The following is a 23592-nucleotide window of genomic DNA, read 5'->3' on the forward strand; positions in this document are numbered from 1 at the left end:
TTTCACTATTTAAAAGTAGAAAATGTCATTTTCTGTACATTAACATGAAACAGTACATCTATAAGAGCTCATGTGGAAAATGGTGTTCAGAGAAACCACAATAAGGGATCAAACTCTTGTCTGGAAACAGAAAAAAAATGGAGAAAGTGTGTTTGCAACGTGAATCAACAGATTAAAAGTCTTGACTGTGTAGTGCCTCTACTCAGGATCAGTACAATATCAATTCAAATAGAGACCCCAGACATTTATTGAAGCTAGGTTCAGAAGGTTTTGATTTCACACAAGGGGCTTAAGTGAACAATTAAGGACCAATTTGTCTCAGTAAAACTCCTAAACACTCATAATTGCACAATCAATTGCAGTAAACAAACTTTGCACAGTAATAGTGCTTCTTTAAAAAAAAAAATACAATAAAATAAGAAGCTAATGAAAATACTTAAATTGGTGCTCCCTTAACTGAGTGCCAATAGAAGCAAATTAAAGTTTTCCTGTAGTATGAATTGTCCTTTAGAGAAAACACAAACTATTGTCTACTACCTGGGTAGGACTGATAGGGCTCATTTGATATCCAAGGTATGGCTTGAATCATTTCTTCAAAGACTTTCCGATTGCATGGTTGGCATGGTCACCTTCCGGATCAATTACTGCAAATCTCTTCTTTTTTGTCTTAGTCAAAAGTCCATCCATGAACTTCAAGGTGCCCACAACTCTGCTGCCTGTATTATCACCAGGACCCCTTCTATTCACCACGTCACCCCTGTACTGCAGCAGCTCCATTTACTTCCAGTCAAATATCACATCAATTTCAAGATACTTTTGTATACATTTAATGCTATTCATCATCCCTTCATACCTCGCTGATCTGGTTCAGATCACCATTACTTCTCAGTGTTTTAGATCCTCGTCCTCTCTTTCTTTTTCCATCCCGTCCCCTCATTTAGCCACCATGGGGTGCAGGACTTTCTGCTTCCTCAACTTTGGAATTCCCTTCCTCTTGATATAGGAAAATATCACTTCCCTCTCTCTTTTTAAGTCTAAACTCAAAACTCACCTGTTCATAATAACCTATTAATGACTGCCAGCCCTGGCAGTTGCCATTGTAGGGCCACTTCTTCGATGCACGTTCTCATAAAAAACTCGGCTATGTGAACTGGTGGTCTTCAGGGATGCTGCGGTGTATAAGGAGAAGCTGGATTTGGAGGAGTATACATCTGCTGTCCTAGGCTACATGAGTAAGTGTGTGGAGGATGTTACCATCATCAAGTCTGTGATGTGCTATCCAAACCAGAAACCCTGGCTGAATGCAGGAGTCTGTGCCCTGCTGAAGCCGGGGACGCCACCTTCAGGTCTGGTGATGCACAGAGACTCTGGTTAGCAGAGAACTGACTGCAGGTGTAATAAGAGCCAAAGCCACATACGCACGGAAGACTCACGGTCATCTTTCTTCCCAGGACCCACAGTATGTGGAGGGGTATCAAGTGCAACACTGACTACAAAACCAGGGACGTACAATGCCCCAGGACCCTTCTCTGCCTGAGACTCTCAACCGCTTCTACGCCCACTTTGAGGACCCTATCCCGCTTTAAATACAACTAACTTGTTGACAAATTACTAACCCTGGGACTGAGCTCCTCTCTTTGTAACTGAGTCCTGGACTTCCTGACTACAGACTGCAGTCTGTGAGGATCCACAATGTCTCCTCATCTTCCAGAGTCCTCAGCACTGGCTCCCCTCAGGGCTGTGTGCCAAGTCCCCTCCTGTTTACGCTGCTTACATATGACTGTTCGCCCAACCATCCAGGCTGTCATATTGTAAAGTTTGTGGACGTCACAGCTGTGGTTGGTTGCATCACAAACAATGATGAGACTGGCTTCAGGAAGGAAGTGGAACTCTTGGAGGACTGGTGCAACCAAAACGATCTCTGTTTAAATGAGAAGAACACAAAGGAGATGACTGTGGACTTCAGGAGGGGAAGACACACACACACACACACACACCCCTGCACGTCGGAGGATTTGTAGTCAAAGTAGTACCCAGCTAGAAGTACCTGAGTACGTACCTGGATAGCAGCCTCACCTGGAAAAATAACACTTTCAGCCTGATCAGTAAAGTTACTTCCTGAGGAGGTTGAAGCGTGCAGGAAATGAGAGCTCAGTCCTCATCTCCTTTTACAGCAGTGCGGTGGAGAGTGTTAATGTGTGGCACGGAAACTGCACAGTGGCAGAGAGGAAAGCTCTACAGAGGGTGCACAGAGAGTTGTCGGAGGCAGCCTCCCAACCGTCACATACATATACACCTCCAGATGCAGAAAGAGGGCAGCCTGTATCATGAAGGACCATTATTGACACTTATTATCACTTTATCAATGCAGGTCACCATGCCCTTTGCTGCTAAAGTCTTTCTTTACACCTATATTTATACCTACACTCTAAACCCATACTCCATACTGGTACTCAGGTTGTTACATTTACTTATAGTATTATTTATTGTATTGTTTTATTACTTGTCATTTCTGTTTGTTCAAAAAAAGAAAAAAAACAACCCAACTATTTATTTATTACTTAAAAAAAATCTTTTTCGTCATTATTTTTGTTTCTTTTCACTCCGGGACCATGTGTACACAATTTTGTTCCACCTCATGTTAACATGTGATGCGAATGTGTTGAATCCTTGAACCTTGTTTATGGGTGAAGCAAAAGCTGTAAAAAACTAGTTTACATAGTTTTAGCTATGTAGAATACACCAGGCACAGACACACGCACACACAGGTAGGTACAGCCAACTTCCACATTTATTCAAGTGTTGTTGTTTTGACAGCTGACTCAGTCACACAGTCCGACAGCTCACGAGCCCAGCTGATCTTCCTTCTGGCCGCTGCTCCTCGTCTCACTATAAACACAGCGGAGGGAGTCCATCATCAGTCCATAAACAACATCAGCTGTTCCTACCGGCCTCGCAGCGCCGCCCTGTTGAGCCTTCCGCTCCACTCCTCCCCTGCAGCTGCGCCCGGGGCCACGCCTCCGCCACAAGCTACTTGCAGGATGACATTTAAAGTCTGGAATGAAACACCTGAGTTACAAGTGAAACAACATTTTTCTCCACAGCCCTTAACCGACTCTAACCAGGAAACAGGCTATTCGTCTTTCTTAGTAAAGACACACATATGATCAAACTGAGTTCAGACAACACTATCAGCTTCCTCTGAGTGAGTCCAGCTAAAGGACAGAAAAGCAGAAAACTCCAACACTGCTGCTTGAAGCTGTTGACGGGAGAGGAGCCAGGACTGACTGTACTTCCTATCTGCTGTTTTCAGCTTTACTCACAGAATGGCTTCCAGATCAGAGGAGGATCTTTGCTGTCCAGTGTGTCAGGAGGTCTTTACAGATCCTGTTATTCTGTCATGTAGCCACAGCTTCTGTAAAGACTGTCTGAAGAGATGGTGGAAAGAGAGACCAACACACGAGTGTCCAATTTGTAAGAGAAGGTCTTCAAGGCCAGAACCTCCTTTAAACCGGGCTTTAAAAAACCTGTGTGAGTCATTCTTACAGGACAGAGATCAGAAAGCTCCAGAGGCTCTCTGCCGTCTGCACTCTGAAAAATTCAAACTCTTCTGTCTGGACCATCAGCAGCCAGTGTGCGTTGTCTGCTGTGCTTCAGACAAACACACCAATCACAGATTCAGACCCATCGATGAGACTGCACAACAACACAAGAAGGAACTTCAGGAAACTCTGGAGGCCTTAAAGGAGAAGTTAAAGGTTTGTGAAGAAGTTCAAGTGAAGTTTGATCAAACAGCAAAACACATTAAGGTCCAGGCCCGACACACAGAGAGGCAGATTAAGGAGCAGTTTAAGAAGCTTCAGCAGTTTCTAGCAGATGAAGAGGAGGCCAGGCTGGCTGCACTGAGGGAGGAAATAGAGCAGAAGAGTGGGATGATGAAGGAGAAGATGGAAGCTCTGAGAAGAGAGATAGCAGCTCTTTCAGACACAGTCAGAGCCGCAGAGGAGGAGCTGAGAGCTGAAGATGTTTCATTACTGCACAACTACAAGGCTGCAGTGGAAAGAGTCCAGCGCTGTTCACTGCTGGATGATCCACAGCTGCCCTCAGGAGCTCTGATAGACCAGGCCAAACACCTGGGCAACCTGACCTTCAACATCTGGAACAACATGAACGACATGGTCTCCTACACTCCTCTCATTCTGGACCCAAACACTGCTCATCCACAACTCATCCTGTCTAAAGATCTGACCAGTGTGAGACGACGAGAAGAGAGGCAGCAGTTTCCTGATAATCCAGAGAGGTTTGATTATTACATCTCTATCCTGGGCTCTGTGGGCTTTACCTCAGGGACTCACAGCTGGAATGTGGAAATTGGAGACAGTACAGGGTGGGTACTGGGTCTGTTAGCAGAATCTGATGAGAGGAAGGGAGATAAACTGTCTGGATTATGGGGAATACGGCACATATTAGATAAATACTACGCAGTCTCACCATTGGCTCCAAAAACCTCTCTCTCAGTTCAGAAGAAGTTCCAGAAAATCAGCGTGAATCTTGACTGGAACAATGGAAAGCTGTTGTTCTGTGATCCTGACACTAACACACACATACACACCTTCAATAACACTTTCACTCATAAAATAATTCCATACATTTACACTAATGGTAAAGTGAAGGTGTTGCCGTTGAAGGTGTCAGTGTCAGTGGAGCAGATGAGTTTAGGATGATTTTATTTCTAATCTTGTTTCCTGTCAGTGAATTGAATCTGGTAAAGTGCAGCTGTTGTCCTGCTGGTTCTGTCTGGGGGTTTGCTACGGAGGGGTTTCTTGGGTGATCGACGCAGGGCTGTTGTCATGACCTGTCCTGAACAGAGTAAAGCAGTGAAGGAATGGTACGCAGTAGGGGGCAGGTGACTGTCCAGGGTAGCTCCTTCAGCCCTGCCACTGACAGCCAATTCCAGCTGCAACTCCACTTCACAGTAATTATAATACTGCACATTCAGATTCCATTACTTGTTGAATACCTTCATAAATACCAGTCTGGAAATGTACAAAGCTCAGATAATAAAATCATATATTTCACATTTGTATTTGGAAATGTTGTCTTCATCGTCTTCGACATTTAATCTCTTTATCCCTGGAACATAAAGGCCTATTATTTTCTGTAAAATGACCTAAGCGAGTGAAATGTTTATGGCAACAGCTGTGTGCAGATCAAAAATGGATTATATAATGAGTGCGTGAGAGAGTATGACTGTGCAGGGTTTAAAGCGTGGAAGTACTGACCTTACTTTGAGTTTGATTCCTTAAAATGTGACAAAAAGATTAGCGTTTGCTGTTCACTGCGTGGGACGAAAACTACAGTGAAAAAACCCCTGAACTTCTGAGCAAGCATCGAGTACGCTGTCACAGGAATATAAAATTCACAGAGAAACTCCTGAATCCTGCCAATGGCCGCTGCAACACACCTCCACCAGGGCAAACCTCCACCGACCCTACCCCTGCTAAACAGGTGAAAATAGAGCAACAGGATCGCTGAGTCTTTGATTTTATTTATTTTTTACTGTGTTTTACTTGTATCTATTTGAAAGACTGAGTGTAAATACAAAAGAACTGTTCAGGGTGTAAATCATATTTTTAAAAAGTAACTAAGTAACTAGTTACTTTTAAAAATAAGTAATCAGTAAAGTTATCGGATTACTTTTTTGGGGAAGTAATCAGTAATTATTCGCTGATTCCTTTCAAGTTAGTTGTTGGTCAAGAAACTTGCCCAACACTGATTACAGCAGTAACTGTAACAATTATTTATTTTTACTTTATTCATCATTTTTGATGAATGACCAAAACAAAACTCCTATGTGGCACGTTAGTGACCAGAAATTGTCGTTTAAGGGCCAAATGACCACTAAAATGACCTAAATTTGTTTTTCATTTTGTGCGCGTGTGTGCATTCTTGTTAGCTGTGGGGTGCACTAAACACAGTAGAGTGGTTTTTGTAGGCACACTCTCCACAGCTGGAGCAAGTGGTTGCTGTTCTAATCCTGTATTCTACACCTTCTTCTCATTTTGTTGGTGAGGTGAGGGTCACACTGGCTCAGACTTCCAGGATCACTCTTCATTTGTAGGTTTTAGAGGAATCCCACTCCTGTTAAATGATTTCACGGGACAAAAGCATTGTATTCCAAGACACCCATGAGATTGTAGAAAAGAGGCAGCAGCCATCAGCAGGGGCAGATCTAGAACGGGGGCATGGGGTAGCATGTGCCACCCTAAAATGATGTCTTGCTACCCCTACTTCCACCCTAGTTTTGCATATGACAGTTGTTTAATAAAATAGCAGTAACACAGTAACAGTTCGAGCTTAGCTACAGGTAACACTGAATGTAAATTCTAAAACTGAATATGTTGCATATCCCCTTCCCCCTCCCCCCCAATTAATAAATTGTTCAGCCCATAGCATGGGCTATGCATAGCATCTTGTTTTCAGTTGCTACCCGATCTTTACCGGAAACATGATCTGTACCACGCATGCCCAAATCTTACATCACTTCCTGTCGTTGCCAACATTGCAGCAGTTAATATATTTGAATGACATGGTTAGTGCCCAGTTAGCTCCTAGCATTTCTCGACAGCTCTACCTCCTTTTCGATTCCCTGGGACATTAAACAATGGATACCTCCATATACAAACAAATTCACGCTTTTTTCCTAAATGGAGAACTTCAAAATATAGCCTATTGTGTATAAAAATAAAAAAAAATGTAATATGTCACGTGAAGATTCATCAGCCAGATTTAGTGTTTACTGACAATTGACAGTGATAGCGGACATCATCATCACAATTCCAATCAATCCTCTCCACACAGACAAGCATAAACACACTTGACTATCACTACATGATTTGTAATGACTCAAGTTCAGTTTACAATAGGTCTCATTCGCTCAGTCAGCAAGTGGCTTGTTTTTCAAGCCTGATACTTCTTTTCTCCTCCACTGGTTCATTTTTCTCTTTCTTAGTTCTTAAGGAAATCCTGCACACTATGCTGTGATAGTCTCTTCTCTTTGGGAGTCAACTTGTGCACCTTCCTGCCAAACTGTATGAAACATTCTTATGAAAATAGCTGGATACATGGATGGGACTGGAAAAAAGTGAAAAATCTGCTAATGTCCAAAGAAAAAACTGAAAAACCTTTAGAAAGCCTATAAATATCACTCAAGAGCACTTTAAAAAATTACAAAAATGCTGTTTGGAAGATGACAATTATGAAGTGACAGGAGGCTCAAGAGTTTTGCACAGCACTGTATGACTGTATGTGTTGTTTCTTGGCATCAAAACTACACGAGTTACAAGGAGTGGAACATCAGGCTCTGATTTGACTGATTTGTTTGCAGTGCAGCTGTTAACAGAACGACAACTACCATTGTAATAATTTTATGATTTGGCAGATTCTCCCTTTACATTGGCTTTATGCTGGCTAAGAGCTCCTAAGCAGCCACGATTGGCAAACTGCAGTTCTTGGTTAGTTCACACTGCAGTTCGACTTTTAACTTTATTTGCAATAGTGAAACCAAAGCCGTAGGACTCATGAACCTCATAAAGAGGCACAAACTGGTATTTGTAGCACAGTGTCTGTTGTGCCACAACCAGGCTGACAGATGGTTTGTTCCATATTCTTCGCTTTAAGTTCAATAAATACCACACATATATATTACACATACAGCAGGTGAAAAGCAGGGTTTATGCACACAGTGCTACTGCTCACTTTAGCACGAGTAAAAGGAATGCACCCCTGCTCCAGGAATCGTCGCTGACTTATCACTGAAGCATCTTCTGAGCGACAGAATGCTGCCGCTCAGGTCGTCACAGTGCTTGGCAGGTTAAACTTTTCATAATACGGGTAAGGGTTGGAAATCTGCCAAATCCCACTTTAACTGTGATTACACTGACGTCTGATGATGACTTGAGATCTGTGATCTGAGATGCCTCCACCCATCCCATCCTGGGCATGAACAAAGGCGAGGACTTACATAAACAGAGCTGTCCTCACAGACATTCCTGCCCAGCTGCACCAGGATCGCCTTCTGAACAGCAGCCTTCATCAGAGCCAAGGTAAGATGAGCTGCAATCTACTCCTTTGGTGGGAAGCTGGGACAGTCTTTGACTGTTAGCAGCAATATGACGGGAGATGAGTGGGGGTTGGTGGATCCTGCTAACTTCTTTTTTCTTTTCCCTTCTTTTTTTGATCGCCTCTGTCAGTAAGCCCCACGGCGGCTGTGGCTACAATCTTGTAGAGGAACATAGACACTTCAATCCATCCATCTTCGTCCGCTTTGTCCGGGGTCGGGTCACGGGGGCAGCAGCCTAAGCAAAGAGGCCCAGACCTCCCTCTCCCCAGCCACCTCCTCCAGCTTGTCCGGGGGAATACCAAGGCGTTCCCAGGCCAGCCGAGAGATATAATCTCTCCAGCGTGTCCTGGGTCTGCCCCGGGGCCTCCTCCCAGTGGGACATGACTGGAACACCTCACCCAGGAGGCGCCCAGGGGGCATCCTTGTCAGATGCCCGAACCACCTCAGCTGGCTCCTTTCGATGTGGAGCAGCAGCTGCTCTACTCTGAGCCCCTCGCGGACGGCCGAACTTCTCACCCTATCACTAAGGGAGAGGCCAGCCACCCTTCGGAGGAAGCTCATTTCTGCCGCTTGTATCCGCGATCTCGTTCTTTCGGTCACTACCCACAGCTCGTGGCCATAGGTGAGGGTAGGGACGTAGATCGACCGGTAAATTGAGAGCTTCGCTTTTACACTCAGCTCCCTCTTCACCACGACGGACCGGTGCAGCGTCCGCATTACTGCAGCTGCAGCCCCAATCCGTCTGTCGATCTCCGGCTCCCTTCTCCCATCACTCGCGAACAAGACCCCGAGATACTTGAACTCCTCCACTTGGGGCACGAACTCATCCCCGACCTGGAGTGGGCACTCCACCCTTTTCCGGCTGAGAACCATGGCCTCAGATTTGGAGGTGCTGATCCTCATTCCCGCTGCTTCACACTCGGCTGCGAACCGTTCCAGTGCGAGCTGGAGGCCCTCACCCGATGAAGCCAACAGAACCACATCATCTGCAAAAATCAGAGATGAGATTCTGAGGCCACCAAAGCGAAAGCCCTCCGCCACTTGGCTGCGCCTAGAAATCCTGTCCATAAAAATTATGAACAGAACCGGAGACAAAGGGCAGCCCTGGCGGAGCCCATCACCCACCAGGAACGAGTCCAGTGACCTCGCCCCCGGAAATTGGCGGGTCATTCCCCTCATCCCCAGACTCTGCTTCCTCTTCGGAAGACGTGTCAGTGGGATTAAGGAGGTCCTCGAAGTATTCCTTCCACCACCTGAATATTTTCTCAGTCGACATCAGCAGCGCTCCGCCAGCACTATACACAGTGCAGGTAGAGCACCGCTTTCCCCTCTTGAGACGCCTGACGGTTTGCCCGAATCTCTTCGAGGCAGTCCGAAAGTCTTTTTCCATGGCCTCTCCGAACTCCTCCCACACCCGAGTTTTTGCTTCAGCCACTGCCCGAGCCGCATTCCGCTTGGCCTGTCAATACCTGTCGGCTGCCTCCGGAGTCCCAAAGGCTAACCAAGCCCGATAGGACTCCTTCTTCAGCCTGGTGGCTCCCTTCACCTCTGGTGTCCACTATTTGGTTCAGGGATTACCACCACGGCAGGCACCAACCACCTTGCAGCCGCAGCTCAATGCAGCAGCTTCGGCAATGGAGACGCTGAACATGGTCCATTCGGACTCAATGTCCCCAGTCTCCCTCGGAATGCTGTTGAAGCTCTGCCGGAGGTGTGCGTTGAAGATCTCGCGGACTGGGGCCTCTGCTAGACGTTCCCAGCACACCCTCACTACGCGTTTAGGTGCACCAGGTCTGTCCAGCGTCCTCCCCCGCCACCTGATCCAACTCACCACCAGATGGTGATCAGTTGACAGCTCAGCCCCTCTCTTTACCCGAGTGTCCAGAACATTTGGTCGCAGGTCTGCTGATACGATTACAAAATCGATCATCGACCTACAGCCTAGAGCGTCCTAGTGCCACGTGCACTTATGACTTATGACACTTAGGACTATAGAGATAAAAAAAAAACCATTCAGTTAGTTTATTTCCTATTACAGGATTTTACAAACATGCAAGTGTAGTGAAAGTTAAAACATCAGAGTCTGGCAACAGCTTGCTGCTTGCTGCTTTTACACTGTGACTGTCACAACTGAATCCATGACACAGGCAAGTTCTGGTAGGTGAAGCCTCACACCTGCATTCTTTTTAATGACACTTATTAATGGCAGTAAAACATTCACGAAGGTTGTTTGGCTCAAACACACACATATGTGTGTTTGACTCAAACACACACTCAAACACACACATATGTGTGCTTGAGTCTGCGGTGGTTTTGGCTCAGGTGGTAGAGCAGATCAGCTACTGATTGGAAGGTTGGTGGTTTGATCCTTGGCTTCCCCGGTCTGCATGCCCCATATCCTTGGGCAAGATACAAACCCCAAGTTGCCCTCCGATGAGTTCATCGGAATGTATACAGTGTTTTGAGTACTCTGGGAGAGTAGAAAGTGCTATATAAGAATCAGTCCATCTACCATTCACTATGTCCTGACAACCCTAATAGATGAATGTTGGTTGTCAGGACATATTGTTGTCCATGGTCTCAGCCCCACTTTACAACTGTGATATTGTTAACTGGAGCTGCTTATGCTGGAGGGTGGGGCCTGGGTGCAGTACAAGCATTAAAAAAATAAAAAAGAATTAATTAAAAAAGAAGCTATCTTTCCAGCAGCTGGTGTGTACTGACCTCAGGACACTTACATTTCATTTCATGGTTCTCTTTGTTGTGTAGTGGGAGCTCAGTTGGATGTGTAGCAGTTCTCTGGGGCCTGGGGTCCCATCGTAGTCTCGCACTGGGGCCATCAACATCTGCCAGGTGTAACTTTTTAGATTGATAACAGTGGACAAATTCCAGCGATAAAGCTGCCGCTACTAACCATGTGGATATTTAAAATTAAACAACTTATTGTTGTTAAATAGAAATGAGATATAATATCCAAAAAGTTGGGTAATTGCTCTTTTTTGCTGAGTTCAATATAGTCTTCCGTCTTCTTTCAGTCCTATTTGTTTTTGTTGGGTTTTTTTTTTTACTTACTTCGACAGCTGAGTCTTAAGAGTCTTCACTCCACATTGGCAACTTTTGGTAGCTAAAACATATGAAGCGGCACATAAGGACGCTGTCAACAACTTTATTTAGCTGCATATATACGAATGTAAACCGCATTATTGGCTGGAGCAGCCAGCCAGTCACCGGTCACTTACTGACTCATACTGCATAACAGCACAGAAAGAATTGTTACGTATTTATTTTGATTTCAATGCAGGTTAGATTTTTTTGGTGTGCAGCACAGATTTTCTGTTCGCAGAGACCAGCACTGCGCAATTGCACACACTTAGAGGTTAGAGGGGACATTGTTGCAGTTATGCTCATAGTGTCTTTTACATTGCACATGGACTCTGACTTAAAAATTAGTGCCTAAAATAAAAACAGGGACTCTGGTCATCATTTCATTGATCATTTTGTGTATTATGATTGTGTTCTGGAACTTAAATGTGCATGTTTTTCACAGCACATGGTGAGTGTTTTAATGTTCTGTAATCCAATTTTTCACTGTTTAAGTTTACACTGAACACACAGAAATGGAAATATTAAAAAATGGAAAATAATATGATGCCTTTGATCCATTTAACGTTTTCCCTGGCACAATGGTGGTGCTCTTGAAGCATGCTGGTAATACTGCCTGGGCAAGCAAGAGGTTAAAGATGTCTGTATCAGGGGCGGAGCGTGGGGGTGGCTTACTGGGCTTAAGCCCAGGTTGTTTTGTCAGAAGCCCGGGGTATTTTGGAGTGCAATTTTTTCATAGTTAGATGCCTGGCTGACAACTGTATAAAACAAAAAGTACACACAATATTCGAAGCACATAGTGCACACTGTGGGAATTTACGACTGTGCGTGAATCCCCCCCTGATATTGGTATGATCCAAGCTCAGGCACTAAGCGACTGAGCGAGGGGGCGGGGCAGCTGCTGCCCGTCAGTGCGCTGTTGGAGAGACGGAGCCAGCCATACTAAGGAGAGCTTAAGTTTGACCAGGTACCAAAGCAAATCATTCGTACCGTACAAATAATGTAAATATGACGGTGCATCACGAAAGATTGATATCAAACTGATCACTTGACCAATATTACGTTACTTGCTCTTCAAGTGAATCAACAAATGGCGAAATGAAAAGCCGAACAAATGCTATTTTTTTTTTAGAGATTCTTAGCTTACGTGTGTTTATTTCATATTTTCAGTTCTTACCCTCCCCGACTAAATCGGTTTCAGTTATGTACTGAAATATAAGAATGGACATTAGAGGGTTCTTTCAAAGAAAAACTCAGGTAAATGTTATTTTATATATTATGCTTTGTATGTTGTTCAGTATATTTGTATGCAAAACAAGAGGAATTTCAGTACACAGCAGGATATTCACATTTGTAACCAGATATTTACACTTTAGGGAGAAAACATAAAACATTTTTACTGTACAACATCAATTTAGAGTAAACTTTTGTTTTAGATAAATATTGAAATATCTTTTGAATTAGTTAAATGTCACAATAAAGAGAGACAGAGCTTTCTGTTTTTTATCACTTTCATCAAATTTAGGAGTACATATACACTAAGTTTATTGTTAATTAATAAGAAAACTCCAGACGATTCCATTCTGAGCTGAAGAAGCTTCTGATAGGTTAGTAGAGTCCATGTGAGTAAACAGGTGGCACAGCTGTGGATGCATATAAGGCAAAACACAGAGCCTGTTTCTGTGACATGGGAAAATCAAGAGATGTCAACCAAAACACCAGGAAAAGAACTGTGGAGCTCCATAAGTGTGGCTCAATTTTGAATACAATTTGGTGCCATTTGCAATTAAGAAATACAGACGATTTCTCTCTTTACTCTTAAAGTTAACAAATATGTTTTTTATATTTATCAATCTAAAAAAATAAACATTTAGTCTGATTTGATGTTACAATTAAAAAGTGTTTGTGTTTTTATCTGAAGAGTTTGTAAATATCTGTATATTTGATGATTGTCAGCACAAAGAGGGAGAGAGGAACAGAGAGGGAGATGGAGAATGAGGACAGAACAGAGGTGGATCAAGAGCAGGTGAGACACACATGTTAGTCAAATGGTTGTTTACCAAAAGTATCACCGTATCATAGGTCCTCATGTATCTCATACCTAGTGTTTCTTTTTAGGTTTGTTATTTTTCAAATTCTATATTTATTAAGTTATGAAGGCTTGTTTGCACAACAAGGCTAAATAATTATATAAACCTTTCTCAATCTAAATATTGTACTTTGGTAAAATTAAAAAATAAATGTAGTGCAGGTCTATGATGATTTTTAGTGCTACTATCATCTAGTTCTGATTCTGGTTCTGTCTTGGTTAAGTCCCAAGTAGTGCTGATTTTGAACTGTTGTAGTCCTGTTTTAATTCTGGATCAGTTCTTGGTCTGGTTGAATTGGGGTTTAGTCCTCGTGTCTTGATACAGCCCTGATTTTGTTCTGCCTTGCTGCTTAATTAAAAAACTAGTTTAAGGTGTTCTGCACATGTGATATATATTTTTCCCTATATGAAGTCATTCTTTTTTGAACAAAACTCAAAACAGAGCCAATTAATCTTTCAGTCATTTCTACCCCCCCCCCCCCCCCCCCCCCCCCCCCAAGGGAAAAAAAATCCCACATGCATACTATCCTTTTGGGCTAAGCCCCGGGTGTTTCAAATGTCTGGCTCCGCCTCTGGTCTGTATAGACCCCCTGCTCAGCAAGTGCTCGAAGCACACGTCCAGGAATGTTGTCAGGGCCAGCACCTTTGCGAGTGTTGATTCTGCTCAGTGCATTATGGACATCTGTGATGGTAAGAGTGAGTTTTTTCACAGTTTTTTGGGGGTAGTGTTTTCAGGAAGTCAGTGGTGGTCAACTTGCCTGAAGCCTTTCAGCCATGACAGCACATCAGTGGTTAAAGCAGAGAGATGCAATCAATCAAACAGCATTCGTACCACCTCCAGCTCACTTCCTCTCAGCTGAACTGTGGTCAGCTACAGGAAGATGCAAGTTGTTTCCACGAATCAACAACATGATCAACACAACCAATGTCTAAGATAAAAATTAAATAAATCATTGATGATGATCATTATTGAGATAAGAATAGTTTGCCCTGTAATGACAAAGACATAATCCTGTCAGTGAAGGCACCATGCGGGCGATCTATAAATATCTTTTTTTTTGTTATTTACATGTTTTTGGTGGGGATTTGTGTGTGTGTGGTTTCCTAACTGACTTCAGCCACTCACAATGTTTTTTTTTTTTTAAGTCAGTGAAGGGATCTGTTCCCCTTTATGTCAACTAAATTTGTTGGGGCCCATGTCTACAGTCACTTAACAGTCAGTTTGACCAGTTTAAAGTTTTTTTTTCTCTTGTATTTGTTGCAGTCAGACAAAGAAACTTTGCTTCCTCTAAAAACCACAACACTTACATCCTGTCACAGAACAGAGGATTACGGTTTGACTTTATCTGACTGTGAACTGGTTAAAGTGTTGACCTGATATCACAGAGAGTAGGATGAAGAATGCATCTCTGCTGTGGCTGCTCAGTAAGTACACTGAAATGATTATATATGGAAATCTGTTATTTCTTCAGGAACATGCATTCAGGTTAGATTAGAATAGGAGAGCAGTAGATGAGTTTTTATCAAGGACACCAAAAAGAAGGAAGAGGGTCAACAGGAAATCAGAATATTTCATAATAAATTAATACAGTGCAGAAAATTGACATGGATACACTGATTTACAGTTTTGTGTACATCTGTCATACAGATGCATGACATTTAGTGTAGTTTAATGTGGTTTGTGTTCAACAGCAATTTAAAAAAATTCTAAAAGAAGCTACTTTCATAAATATCAGAAAGTATAAAGGTACAAAGATTTCACTATTTCACTAGATTTCACTTCCAAAAAGTAAAATTCCTCTGTTTAAATTTCTCAGCTTTTTGTGTATTTGTATCTTGGTTCTGTATTTTGCACTGTTGACATTTAGCTTGTTATTATTTCTTATAGTTCATTGGTCTTTATATCAGTTTACTTGATACTAGTTCCTTTTGCTGTTATTTCAGTTCTTTTGTCCTGATGCTCATTTATTCTGTGTGTCGTGGGTTTGTGGCTTCCTTTTTGGTTTTAAGATAGATGTTATGTTTGTGCTCCATAGTCTTTGTTCATGATGTTAGTTTTACTTCTCTGGTGCTTCTGAATTTCTTGTTATGCTTCTAGTTCCTTGACATTTTATGACGAGCCTTTTGTGTTCTTATTCTGTTCATTCCATGTTTGTCTTCTCTCTCTATGTTAAATTCACATATGTGAGCTTATTATCTGTTACTTGCTGTTGTATTTTATTTCATTTTGGTTGACTTTTGTCTCTTAAGTATCTAGTTAATTCACCCTGTTCTTGTTATTCCTGATTTATTCCCACCTTTATACTCTCCCCTTGTCTGTCACCATGCCTGCAATGCAGTGTGCTCCTGTTTTTTGTGTCTTTCCCTAGATTCCTAGTTTTGTACTCCTGGCTCCAGCACTGCCCTGTTTTGTTTTTTGTATTTTGAACAATTTCAGCATTAAAGCTGTTTTGAGTTTGTTTCCCTTGTTGTGAGTCCAGCATATGTGTCCAACCAACTGTTTTAATGAAAAATCGACTTAATATATACTGCTCGGTAAGTTTATCTATAATAATATAACAACATATGGTACTTAAATCTTTAAAATATCTGGTGTGCAATACAATGTTTTAATCCAAGATACAGCTGAGCTGAAGTTGAAAGGTGCAAAGCAAAGAAATGCTTAAACATAGTATAAAGTATGTAGAATTTCCATTAACTACTCGAGTAAATGTATTACTTTACACCGTGTCCCTGCTGATATTAACAGATTATCAGCACTATAGTCCAGCACACATGCCTCTGTGTAGGACACGAAAGAGAAAACTGTTTCATCCTTTCTATGCTTATCAGTGGACAACTCAGAAAAAACCCCGTCTGTCTCCACAGTCTGGTGGATTTGCTTTTACTCCTGTTTAGTTAAATGTCAAACTCAAATCAACCTGAGTGTCATTTCTCTTTAGTTCTGATCTCACTGCTGAGCTGCACAACAAACCAAGGTCAGTAACCTTCTTCTGTCACAGTTTAAAGCTGACATGAACTAAACCTCACTAAGTGTCCTTTTTTGAGCTTTCTTGTAGCATGACATGACAATCATGCAGAAACAGATCACTTCAGCCTGCTAAATATTTAACCCTCATAGGTATAAAGGAAGTAGAGTCACATCATTTATTTTATGTGATAGAAATTACTAAATATTCTCTTCACAGCTCGTCTGACTGTGAGTCCCAGCAGTTCTCAGTTTTTTATTAGAGACTTTGTGTCTCTGAGCTGTGAGGAGGACGACAGCTCTGCTGGATGGACTCTGAGGAGAAACACAAGCAAACAACAGAGGACTCAGTGTGGAGATGGGTGGGGAGAAGCAGCTGGTTCTTCCTGTAACATCAGCTACATTTACACATCTGACAGTGGAGTTTACTGGTGTGAGTCCAGAGAGGGTCCCATCAGTAACATGGTTAACCTGACAGTCACTGGTAAGCTGAGTGTGTGGAGTTAGTGTTGATGAAGCTGTGTGTAAATGGATGAAATGCTGTAGTTTGTCTCTGTGTTGAGGTGGATCAGTGATCCTGCAGAGTCCTGTCCTCCCTGTGATGGAGGGAGATGACGTCACTCTGCTCTGTAAAACAAAGACCACTCCCTCCAACCTCCCAGCTGCTTTCTATAAAGATGGCTCCCTCATCAGGAAGCAGCCTACAGGTCACATGACCATCCAGCATGTTTCCAGGTCTGATGAAGGCCTCTACAAGTGTGACATCAGCGGTCATGGAGAGTCTCCATCCAGCTGGATCACTGTCACAGGTGAGGATTTTCACTCTGGTTTCACCTCTTATTTTGTCCATATATTCACTGACCAGAACTCTCTGCAGGGAGACCTACAACCACAACCTCGCCCACCGCCTCTACAAATATGTACCCTACCTCTGCTTTGCCCCCTTCCTCCACCACCCTCCCTCTAGTGATCAGACTGGTCTGTCACCTGGTGGTGTTCTGTCCATACTTCATCTCCACTCTCCTCTCTGTGTCTTTATATCAACACAGAGCCAAAGGTAAGACTCTGAGTTTCCTTGATTATTTATCAAACTCAATTGCTTTTGCCTCAAAAATATCTGATGACCTCATGTTACAGGAAATGACCCCACCGTCATCTTGGCAACAGCAGCCAATGCTGAGCAGAGAATGTGTGAGGACTATGATGATATTGCGGCGGTGACCTCTGAGCATCAGTTCTGAGCTTATGCTCCATCAAATTGTGGTTTTGAGTGAATTTTATGTGACTGTGTGAATTTTATGTGACACCACAATGCGAGTCTTTGTTTGTCTGAACTTTATGAATACATTTTGATTGTTCTGTCAGCTTTTTTTTACATGTCAGTATAACAGAAAGAGCTTGTTGACATCCGGATGTTGCTGTGGCTGTTTTTATATTATAGGTTTTATGTTAGCACCAGGCAGGCTTGATCAACAACAACACAAGAACATGTCAGCAGTTAACATGACACCCGTATCTTTATACTGTGGTAGTAAATGCACACAACCTGTGTTGTTTTCTACAGACTCATGTACATCACAGCCTGCAGACTCTCGTTTGACACGTCTCTGTGTAACTGAAACTTTGACTGTGTCTCTATTTTAGCCATTTGTGGTGTGTTTGCTCTCAGCTTTTTCTGTAGCACCACCACTTACACCTAACCTCCTCTTGACCTGAAGCACCTTCCAAAGCTGTGACCTAGACTCCACTGGGACCCTAAAACATTTATATTTTAGTAAATCAAAATACAAAGCAGAAGTAGAAAACAGTGTTCTGTGGGAGAAAATGCCTTATTGATGTCATAGGTCTGACGTGAGTGATCTGATTGCTTTGATGGCACAGTAGGTTCATAATAACTCAGATAAGCACTTGTTACAATCAAAGTATGCAGGATAGCATCTATGACAACGTTTACACTATGAATCAGATGGGCTACAACAATGTTATAAAAGCATGGATCCATCCTTTTATCAGCAGTTCAGGTTGATGATGATCATGGTGTAGAGGTGTGGGCCATATTTTCTCGGCACACTTTGTACCCTAACTCTGGCAAAAATGTCAACCCCAGAGTTTTGCAGTCTGAGTATAAGATGAGTATAATTTTCTTTCAGATGGCGTCCATCATATTTTACACAAATTTGCATAATTTCGTGACTTTGTGGTGGCTCACGGTCTGTTTTGCATGAGCTCAAAGTGTGGTCATAAATATTTTGTAAATAACTGAGTGTAAAACTCTGCCTAACGCACCCCTCCAACAGCCAAACCCATCTGTTCTCGGACTGGATTGTTAAATTTCTGATTGACATGACATTGACCAATCAGCTGAAAGGAAGAAAAATCAAGTCAAAATTTGTACGTGTAAGTTGAAAGCCACACGCAGCCAGGAAACCTGAGTGCAGATGTTTTACATGCAGGTTTTTGCTTTGTATCTGTAAACAGACCTTAAGCAAAAAATGTGTAACTCGTGTAAATATTTTTTACAAACACACAAATTCTCATCTGTAGACACACAAACATTGAATTTTCACATATTTTGTTTTACGAGGTTACAAAACAAAAATATGCATTTGATTTACAAGTACAAAATATTTATGACCCAGTTTGAGCCCATAGTTTGTTTTCTGTGTAGTGCTGGCAGGAAGGCTGCTGCAGGTCAACCTGCATGAAGCGTTTCCTGTTTTCTGGCTAAAACAAAGACTTTAGAAATGTGTTTCTCCCACACTGATGGCAAGATCCTGTCACGGTTTTGGTCTTTGTCTCAGTGTCTCAGTTTTTCTAACAGCAAGTCTGTGGTTAAAGCAGACTGATTACTGATGCAGTCACTCATCAGTAATCAAACCATCTCCAGCTCACTTCCTCTGTGCTGAACCACAGTCAGGTAGAAAAAAAAATGTGTCAAAAATGTGCAACACTGTCACGGTGAGTGAGAGGAGCCGTGTGGAGGAAATGAAGGAGGATCCAAACGCAGGCAGTAGTGGGGAAGTGAGGGTGGTTTATTAAGCACGAAATAAATATGGACAAACAGCAAATGGAGCACGAACTAAACTAGACTGGAAACAACTAAACTACAGAGCACAAACCTGGACAAGAATGAGAACGAGCAGAGGAGATGGACAGCAGGGTGAACACACGAGCGAGACACGGTGGTTACACAGACGGACCAGCAACTACAATAACTTAAGGATACGACTTAAGGTGGTGGACACAGCTGGGAACAATCAGTAAGATGAGGCAGAGGTAAAACTGAACACACTCACATGAGACGCAGACCTTCACAATAAAACATCACACGCAGGCTCGACATCGAGAGACAGACAGGAAATGACATATGAAACTAAACCCGCATCTTAAACCCAGATAAACAGAAACATGGAACTCTAATAATAGACATCATAATCATCATCATTAACACAACAAGAGAACAAGAAAACAATCCCTGATGCAAAATTACACCAAAACATAATAAACTCAAAATACTGGGTCCCAGGGACCCAGAACCGCGACAAACACAAGAAAATACTAAGACAAAACTTAATCAAAGTAACTAATAAGTACTGTTGAAATTCTCTTATATTAAAACAGAAAGGTTTGCTATCAAATAGTGAACATAAAGAACTGCCAATGAAGGCATCTTATTGGTACTGACATGTTTTCATGTATTTAATTTTGTGTGCGGTCTCCCAACTGACTTCAGCCACTCACCCACAATGTGTTTTTTTTTTGTCTGGCAATAATTTATAATTTATAATACCTGGTGGCAGTCAGGTTATCTAACTTTTAGAGATCTGTTTGTCGCTCCACTGACTCACCACCAAATCTGTCACGTTGAGCAATCTTACAGGCATAAATTAGCTGTAATAAATCCTAAAGTTTGAAAACTTTACCTGCTTAACAAAATGGGATCCACCTTCAATAGACAAAGTCAAAAACATGGTGCAAAAGAGGTGTTTAGTCTACAAGTGTTTAATGTCTTCTTGCTGTAGAAACATATCTACTAACATTACTCCCACTTCTTTCTCTAACATTACTTAAAAAAAACAATGCAGGCACCTGATTAGTGGAAAAGAAGCAATACTGAGCACATAGTTTCTTACAGGACCCTATTCTCTGTTATTGAAAGAATTATTGAAAAAAATATCCAATTAATTGTGAAAGGCAAAAATTACACAGAGGTCCAAATGATTATTTTTTTAACCAACCTACAAATATGGTTATGTCTGCTGTGCATTTGGACAGTTTAACTCACTGGTGAGATCGCCTACTTAGATAACGAGTGAAATCTGAGTCTGTGTATTGAGGTGAGAACTATTACTGAAGACCACTTAAACAAATCTACTAGAACATCTGGCTGCTTGGAAAAAATTAGAAAGACACAAACATGAGCTTTAGACTTTTGTCTCCTGTTGTTCTCTTCAGGAAAATAGATCAAATGATGGCAAACTGGATGCCAGGAATGAGTTGTCCCCCCACTGACTTATCTCTGAGTGACTGAATGCTGCCACTCAGGTCTTGACAAAGTGTACAAGCTTGGCATGACATAGTTTGTGTTGCACTTTGTTTTGGTACATAGCACTGAAGTCAAATGTTTCACCAAGGAAGAATGTACAGCAAAGAAATGCACAGTAGTGTTCAGTGTTCTTGATCCACCCCTCACTTGTCACTTCTTCATCTTTTCCTACCAAGAAGCCAGACATTCTTCTCTATGTTTTCAAGTAGTGTTGATAAGCAGTTCCACCGGGTTTCTGGAGGTCTTTCAAAGTGTTTCTTTGGATATCGGCAGATTTATTTTATTAATTTTCCACATCATCCTTCTACTTGATCATATTCTTAATTTCTTTTTCTTCCTTTTCTGTTAAAGATTATATTATATATGCTCCTGAGAACCAGCCTACATTTGTATTTATTAAATTTGTTTTTCAAGCCTGACACTTCTTTTCTCCTCCACTGGTGAATTTTTCTCAAAGTTCTTAAGGAAATCCTGCACACTATGCTGTGATAGTCTTCTCTTTGGGAGTCAACTTGTGCACCTTCCTGCCAAACTGTATGAAACACTCTTCTGAAAATAGCTGGATACATGAATGGGACTGCAGCAAAGTGAAAAACCTGCTAATGTCCAAAGAAAAAACTGAAAAACCTTTAGAAAGCCTAGAAATATCACTCAAGAGCACTTTACAAGTTACAAAAATGCTGTTTATGCTTTATGCTGGTTACGGGTTCCTAAGCAGCCATGACTGGCCGTGCAACCAATTTCATACCACTTTAACCCATGATCACACCCACATCAAGTGCAACATTAGAGTTTGGGGGGGGGGGTTGGCACACTAGTGTGCGTCACTTAACTACGTTTAACTTTAGTTGCAATAGTGACACCAAGGCTGTAGGACTCATGAACCTCATAAAGAGGCACAAACTGGCATTTGTAGCACAGTGTCTGTTGTGCTACAGCCAGGCTGACAGATGGTTTGTCAGCCTGGCTTTATTAAACTTAAAGCCTTTGCTTTAAGTTCAATAAATACCACACATATATATTACACATACAGCAGGTGAAAAGCAGGGTTTATGCACACAGTGCTACTGCTCACTTTAGCACGAGTAAAAGGAATGCACCCCTGCTCCAGGAATGAGCTCTGTCATCGCTGACTTATCACTGAAGCATCTTCAGAGCGACAGAATGCTGCCGCTCAGGTCGTCACAGTACTTGGCAGGTTAAAGTTTTCATAATACAGGTAAGGGTTGGAAATCTGCCAAATCCCACTTTAACAGTGATGACACCGACATCAGACGTAACTTATAAAGCAGATGTTTTTTTTATTTTATTTTGACTTTACATATTACAAAATCTTAATGGCTTTAGTGACACTTAAGCCACATTCTTACAATTACCTAAAAGTAATTTTAAAGGCCTCTCATGTCCCAAAGCCTGCCCGCCCACCCATATTATTACCTTTTTAAGTTTTTCAGGATCTGTTGATTGCTATGAAGTCTGGCGATGTGCGATGTGTAATTAATATCACACATAAACCAGTCACAGCCATCAATTTAGAGGCGTTTATCTACAGCCATCAGTTGTATATGCTTCAGTCAGTCACCAGCTGATCGGTAAAAATGGAAACTGAGGCACTAAAACAGAAAAATGAAGGTGCAATATTTGCAGGAAACACTGGCAAGACTCACAGTACTGTGAGTTATAGAAGTTATCCAGCTAACTCTGTTGCTACCATTTCAGGCAGAGGTGCCATTAATTATGCTCTCTGATTGGATCAGTCAAGGCCTCGTTTTTACATAATGAATCATCAGTGGGAGGTTCCCATCAGGCAGCTCAACTGTGAACTACACCTCCACCCATCCTATCCTGGGCATGAACAAAGGCGAGGACTCACATAAACAGAGCTGTCCTCAGAGACAAATCTGTCCAGCTGCACCAGGATCACCTTCTGAACAGCAGCCTTCATCAGAGCCAAGGTAAGATGAGCCGCAATGTACTCCTCAGCACGCCGGTACCTGTACTTTATTTATTCTAATTCAGTTTTAACATGAATCTCTTTTCAATATTGTCTTTTAATTTGACACTTTTATATGTGAAATATGTGAAAAGCATTATTTAAATAAACTTTACCTACTTACTGACATCCACATTGCAAAGTTTTACTTGAAACACATCAGGACTGTAAACAAGCTGCACAAGCAAAACAATAAAAACACAGAGATCCAAAGGCAGCTCTGTGGTGTCATCCGGAGAAATAACATGAAGTGACTTTTTAAAAACCCTTTTAAATAATGAAAATATTTTACTGAACTCCATCCCTCTGTGTAAAAGTATATTTTAATGATTGTCTGGAATTAATCTGTGACTTTTAACAGAGTCAGTCAAGGTATATGTAGATCTTACAAAAACATACAGCCAGTTTAGCATTTTAGTCCAAACACAAGTAGAGCAGATAATAATGGTTCTTTTATGCATTGTTGCCTTAATGTTAACGTAGTTAACCATGTCATGATAATGATGTAAAGTTGGGTGAATGTAAAATATAATGTTATTAAATGTACAACCTTCAAATGTAACATATTCAAAATGTCATTTTATAATGTTCCTGTAAAAGGAGCCTCGGGCTGCTTACATCTTTATGTTAGTTTTCATAATTTGTTTATAATTGCTTAATTATAAGCAAATTATAATTTTTCATAATTGCTTAATCCCAGTTTTGTTTGTAAGGAAGGATGGCATTAAAAAGAATTGTTTGCTCTGCAAAGACTGAAACTTCAGGAGATTTG

At 41.8% G+C, this 23592-nt stretch overlaps 2 protein-coding genes and 1 long non-coding RNA gene across 3 annotated transcripts; all 3 read left to right on the plus strand.

Annotated features, from left to right (window-relative positions):
* The first annotated feature begins 3189 nt into the window (after positions 1-3189).
* On the plus strand, positions 3190-4794 carry LOC146713162 (E3 ubiquitin-protein ligase TRIM35-like). Its single transcript, XM_085452304.1, has one exon. It carries the CDS (start codon positions 3327-3329, stop codon positions 4722-4724), a length of 1398 nt encoding a protein of 465 aa, XP_085308430.1. The 5' UTR covers positions 3190-3326; the 3' UTR covers positions 4725-4794.
* A 7130-nt stretch (positions 4795-11924) lies between these two features.
* Positions 11925-13244, plus strand: LOC146713163 (uncharacterized). Its single transcript, XR_014919120.1, has 3 exons — positions 11925-12191; positions 12395-12481; positions 13181-13244. It is a non-coding gene; the product is annotated as an uncharacterized LOC146713163 (long non-coding RNA).
* Positions 13245-14693: 1449 nt separating this feature from the next.
* LOC146713164 (low affinity immunoglobulin gamma Fc region receptor III-like) lies at positions 14694-17522 on the plus strand. Its single transcript, XM_085452339.1, has 6 exons — positions 14694-14738; positions 16256-16291; positions 16502-16765; positions 16845-17090; positions 17159-17338; positions 17419-17522. The coding sequence occupies exons 1-6, from the start codon at positions 14708-14710 to the stop codon at positions 17520-17522; spliced, it is 861 nt and encodes a 286-aa protein (XP_085308465.1). The 5' UTR covers positions 14694-14707.
* The last annotated feature ends 6070 nt before the right edge of the window (positions 17523-23592 follow it).

Source organism: Copadichromis virginalis, linkage group LG3 (genome assembly GCF_057382275.1).
Source record: "Copadichromis virginalis isolate Kocher_CV1m ecotype Utaka linkage group LG3, C_Virginalis_male_GT1.1, whole genome shotgun sequence".
Classification (NCBI taxonomy): Eukaryota; Metazoa; Chordata; class Actinopteri; order Cichliformes; family Cichlidae; genus Copadichromis; species Copadichromis virginalis.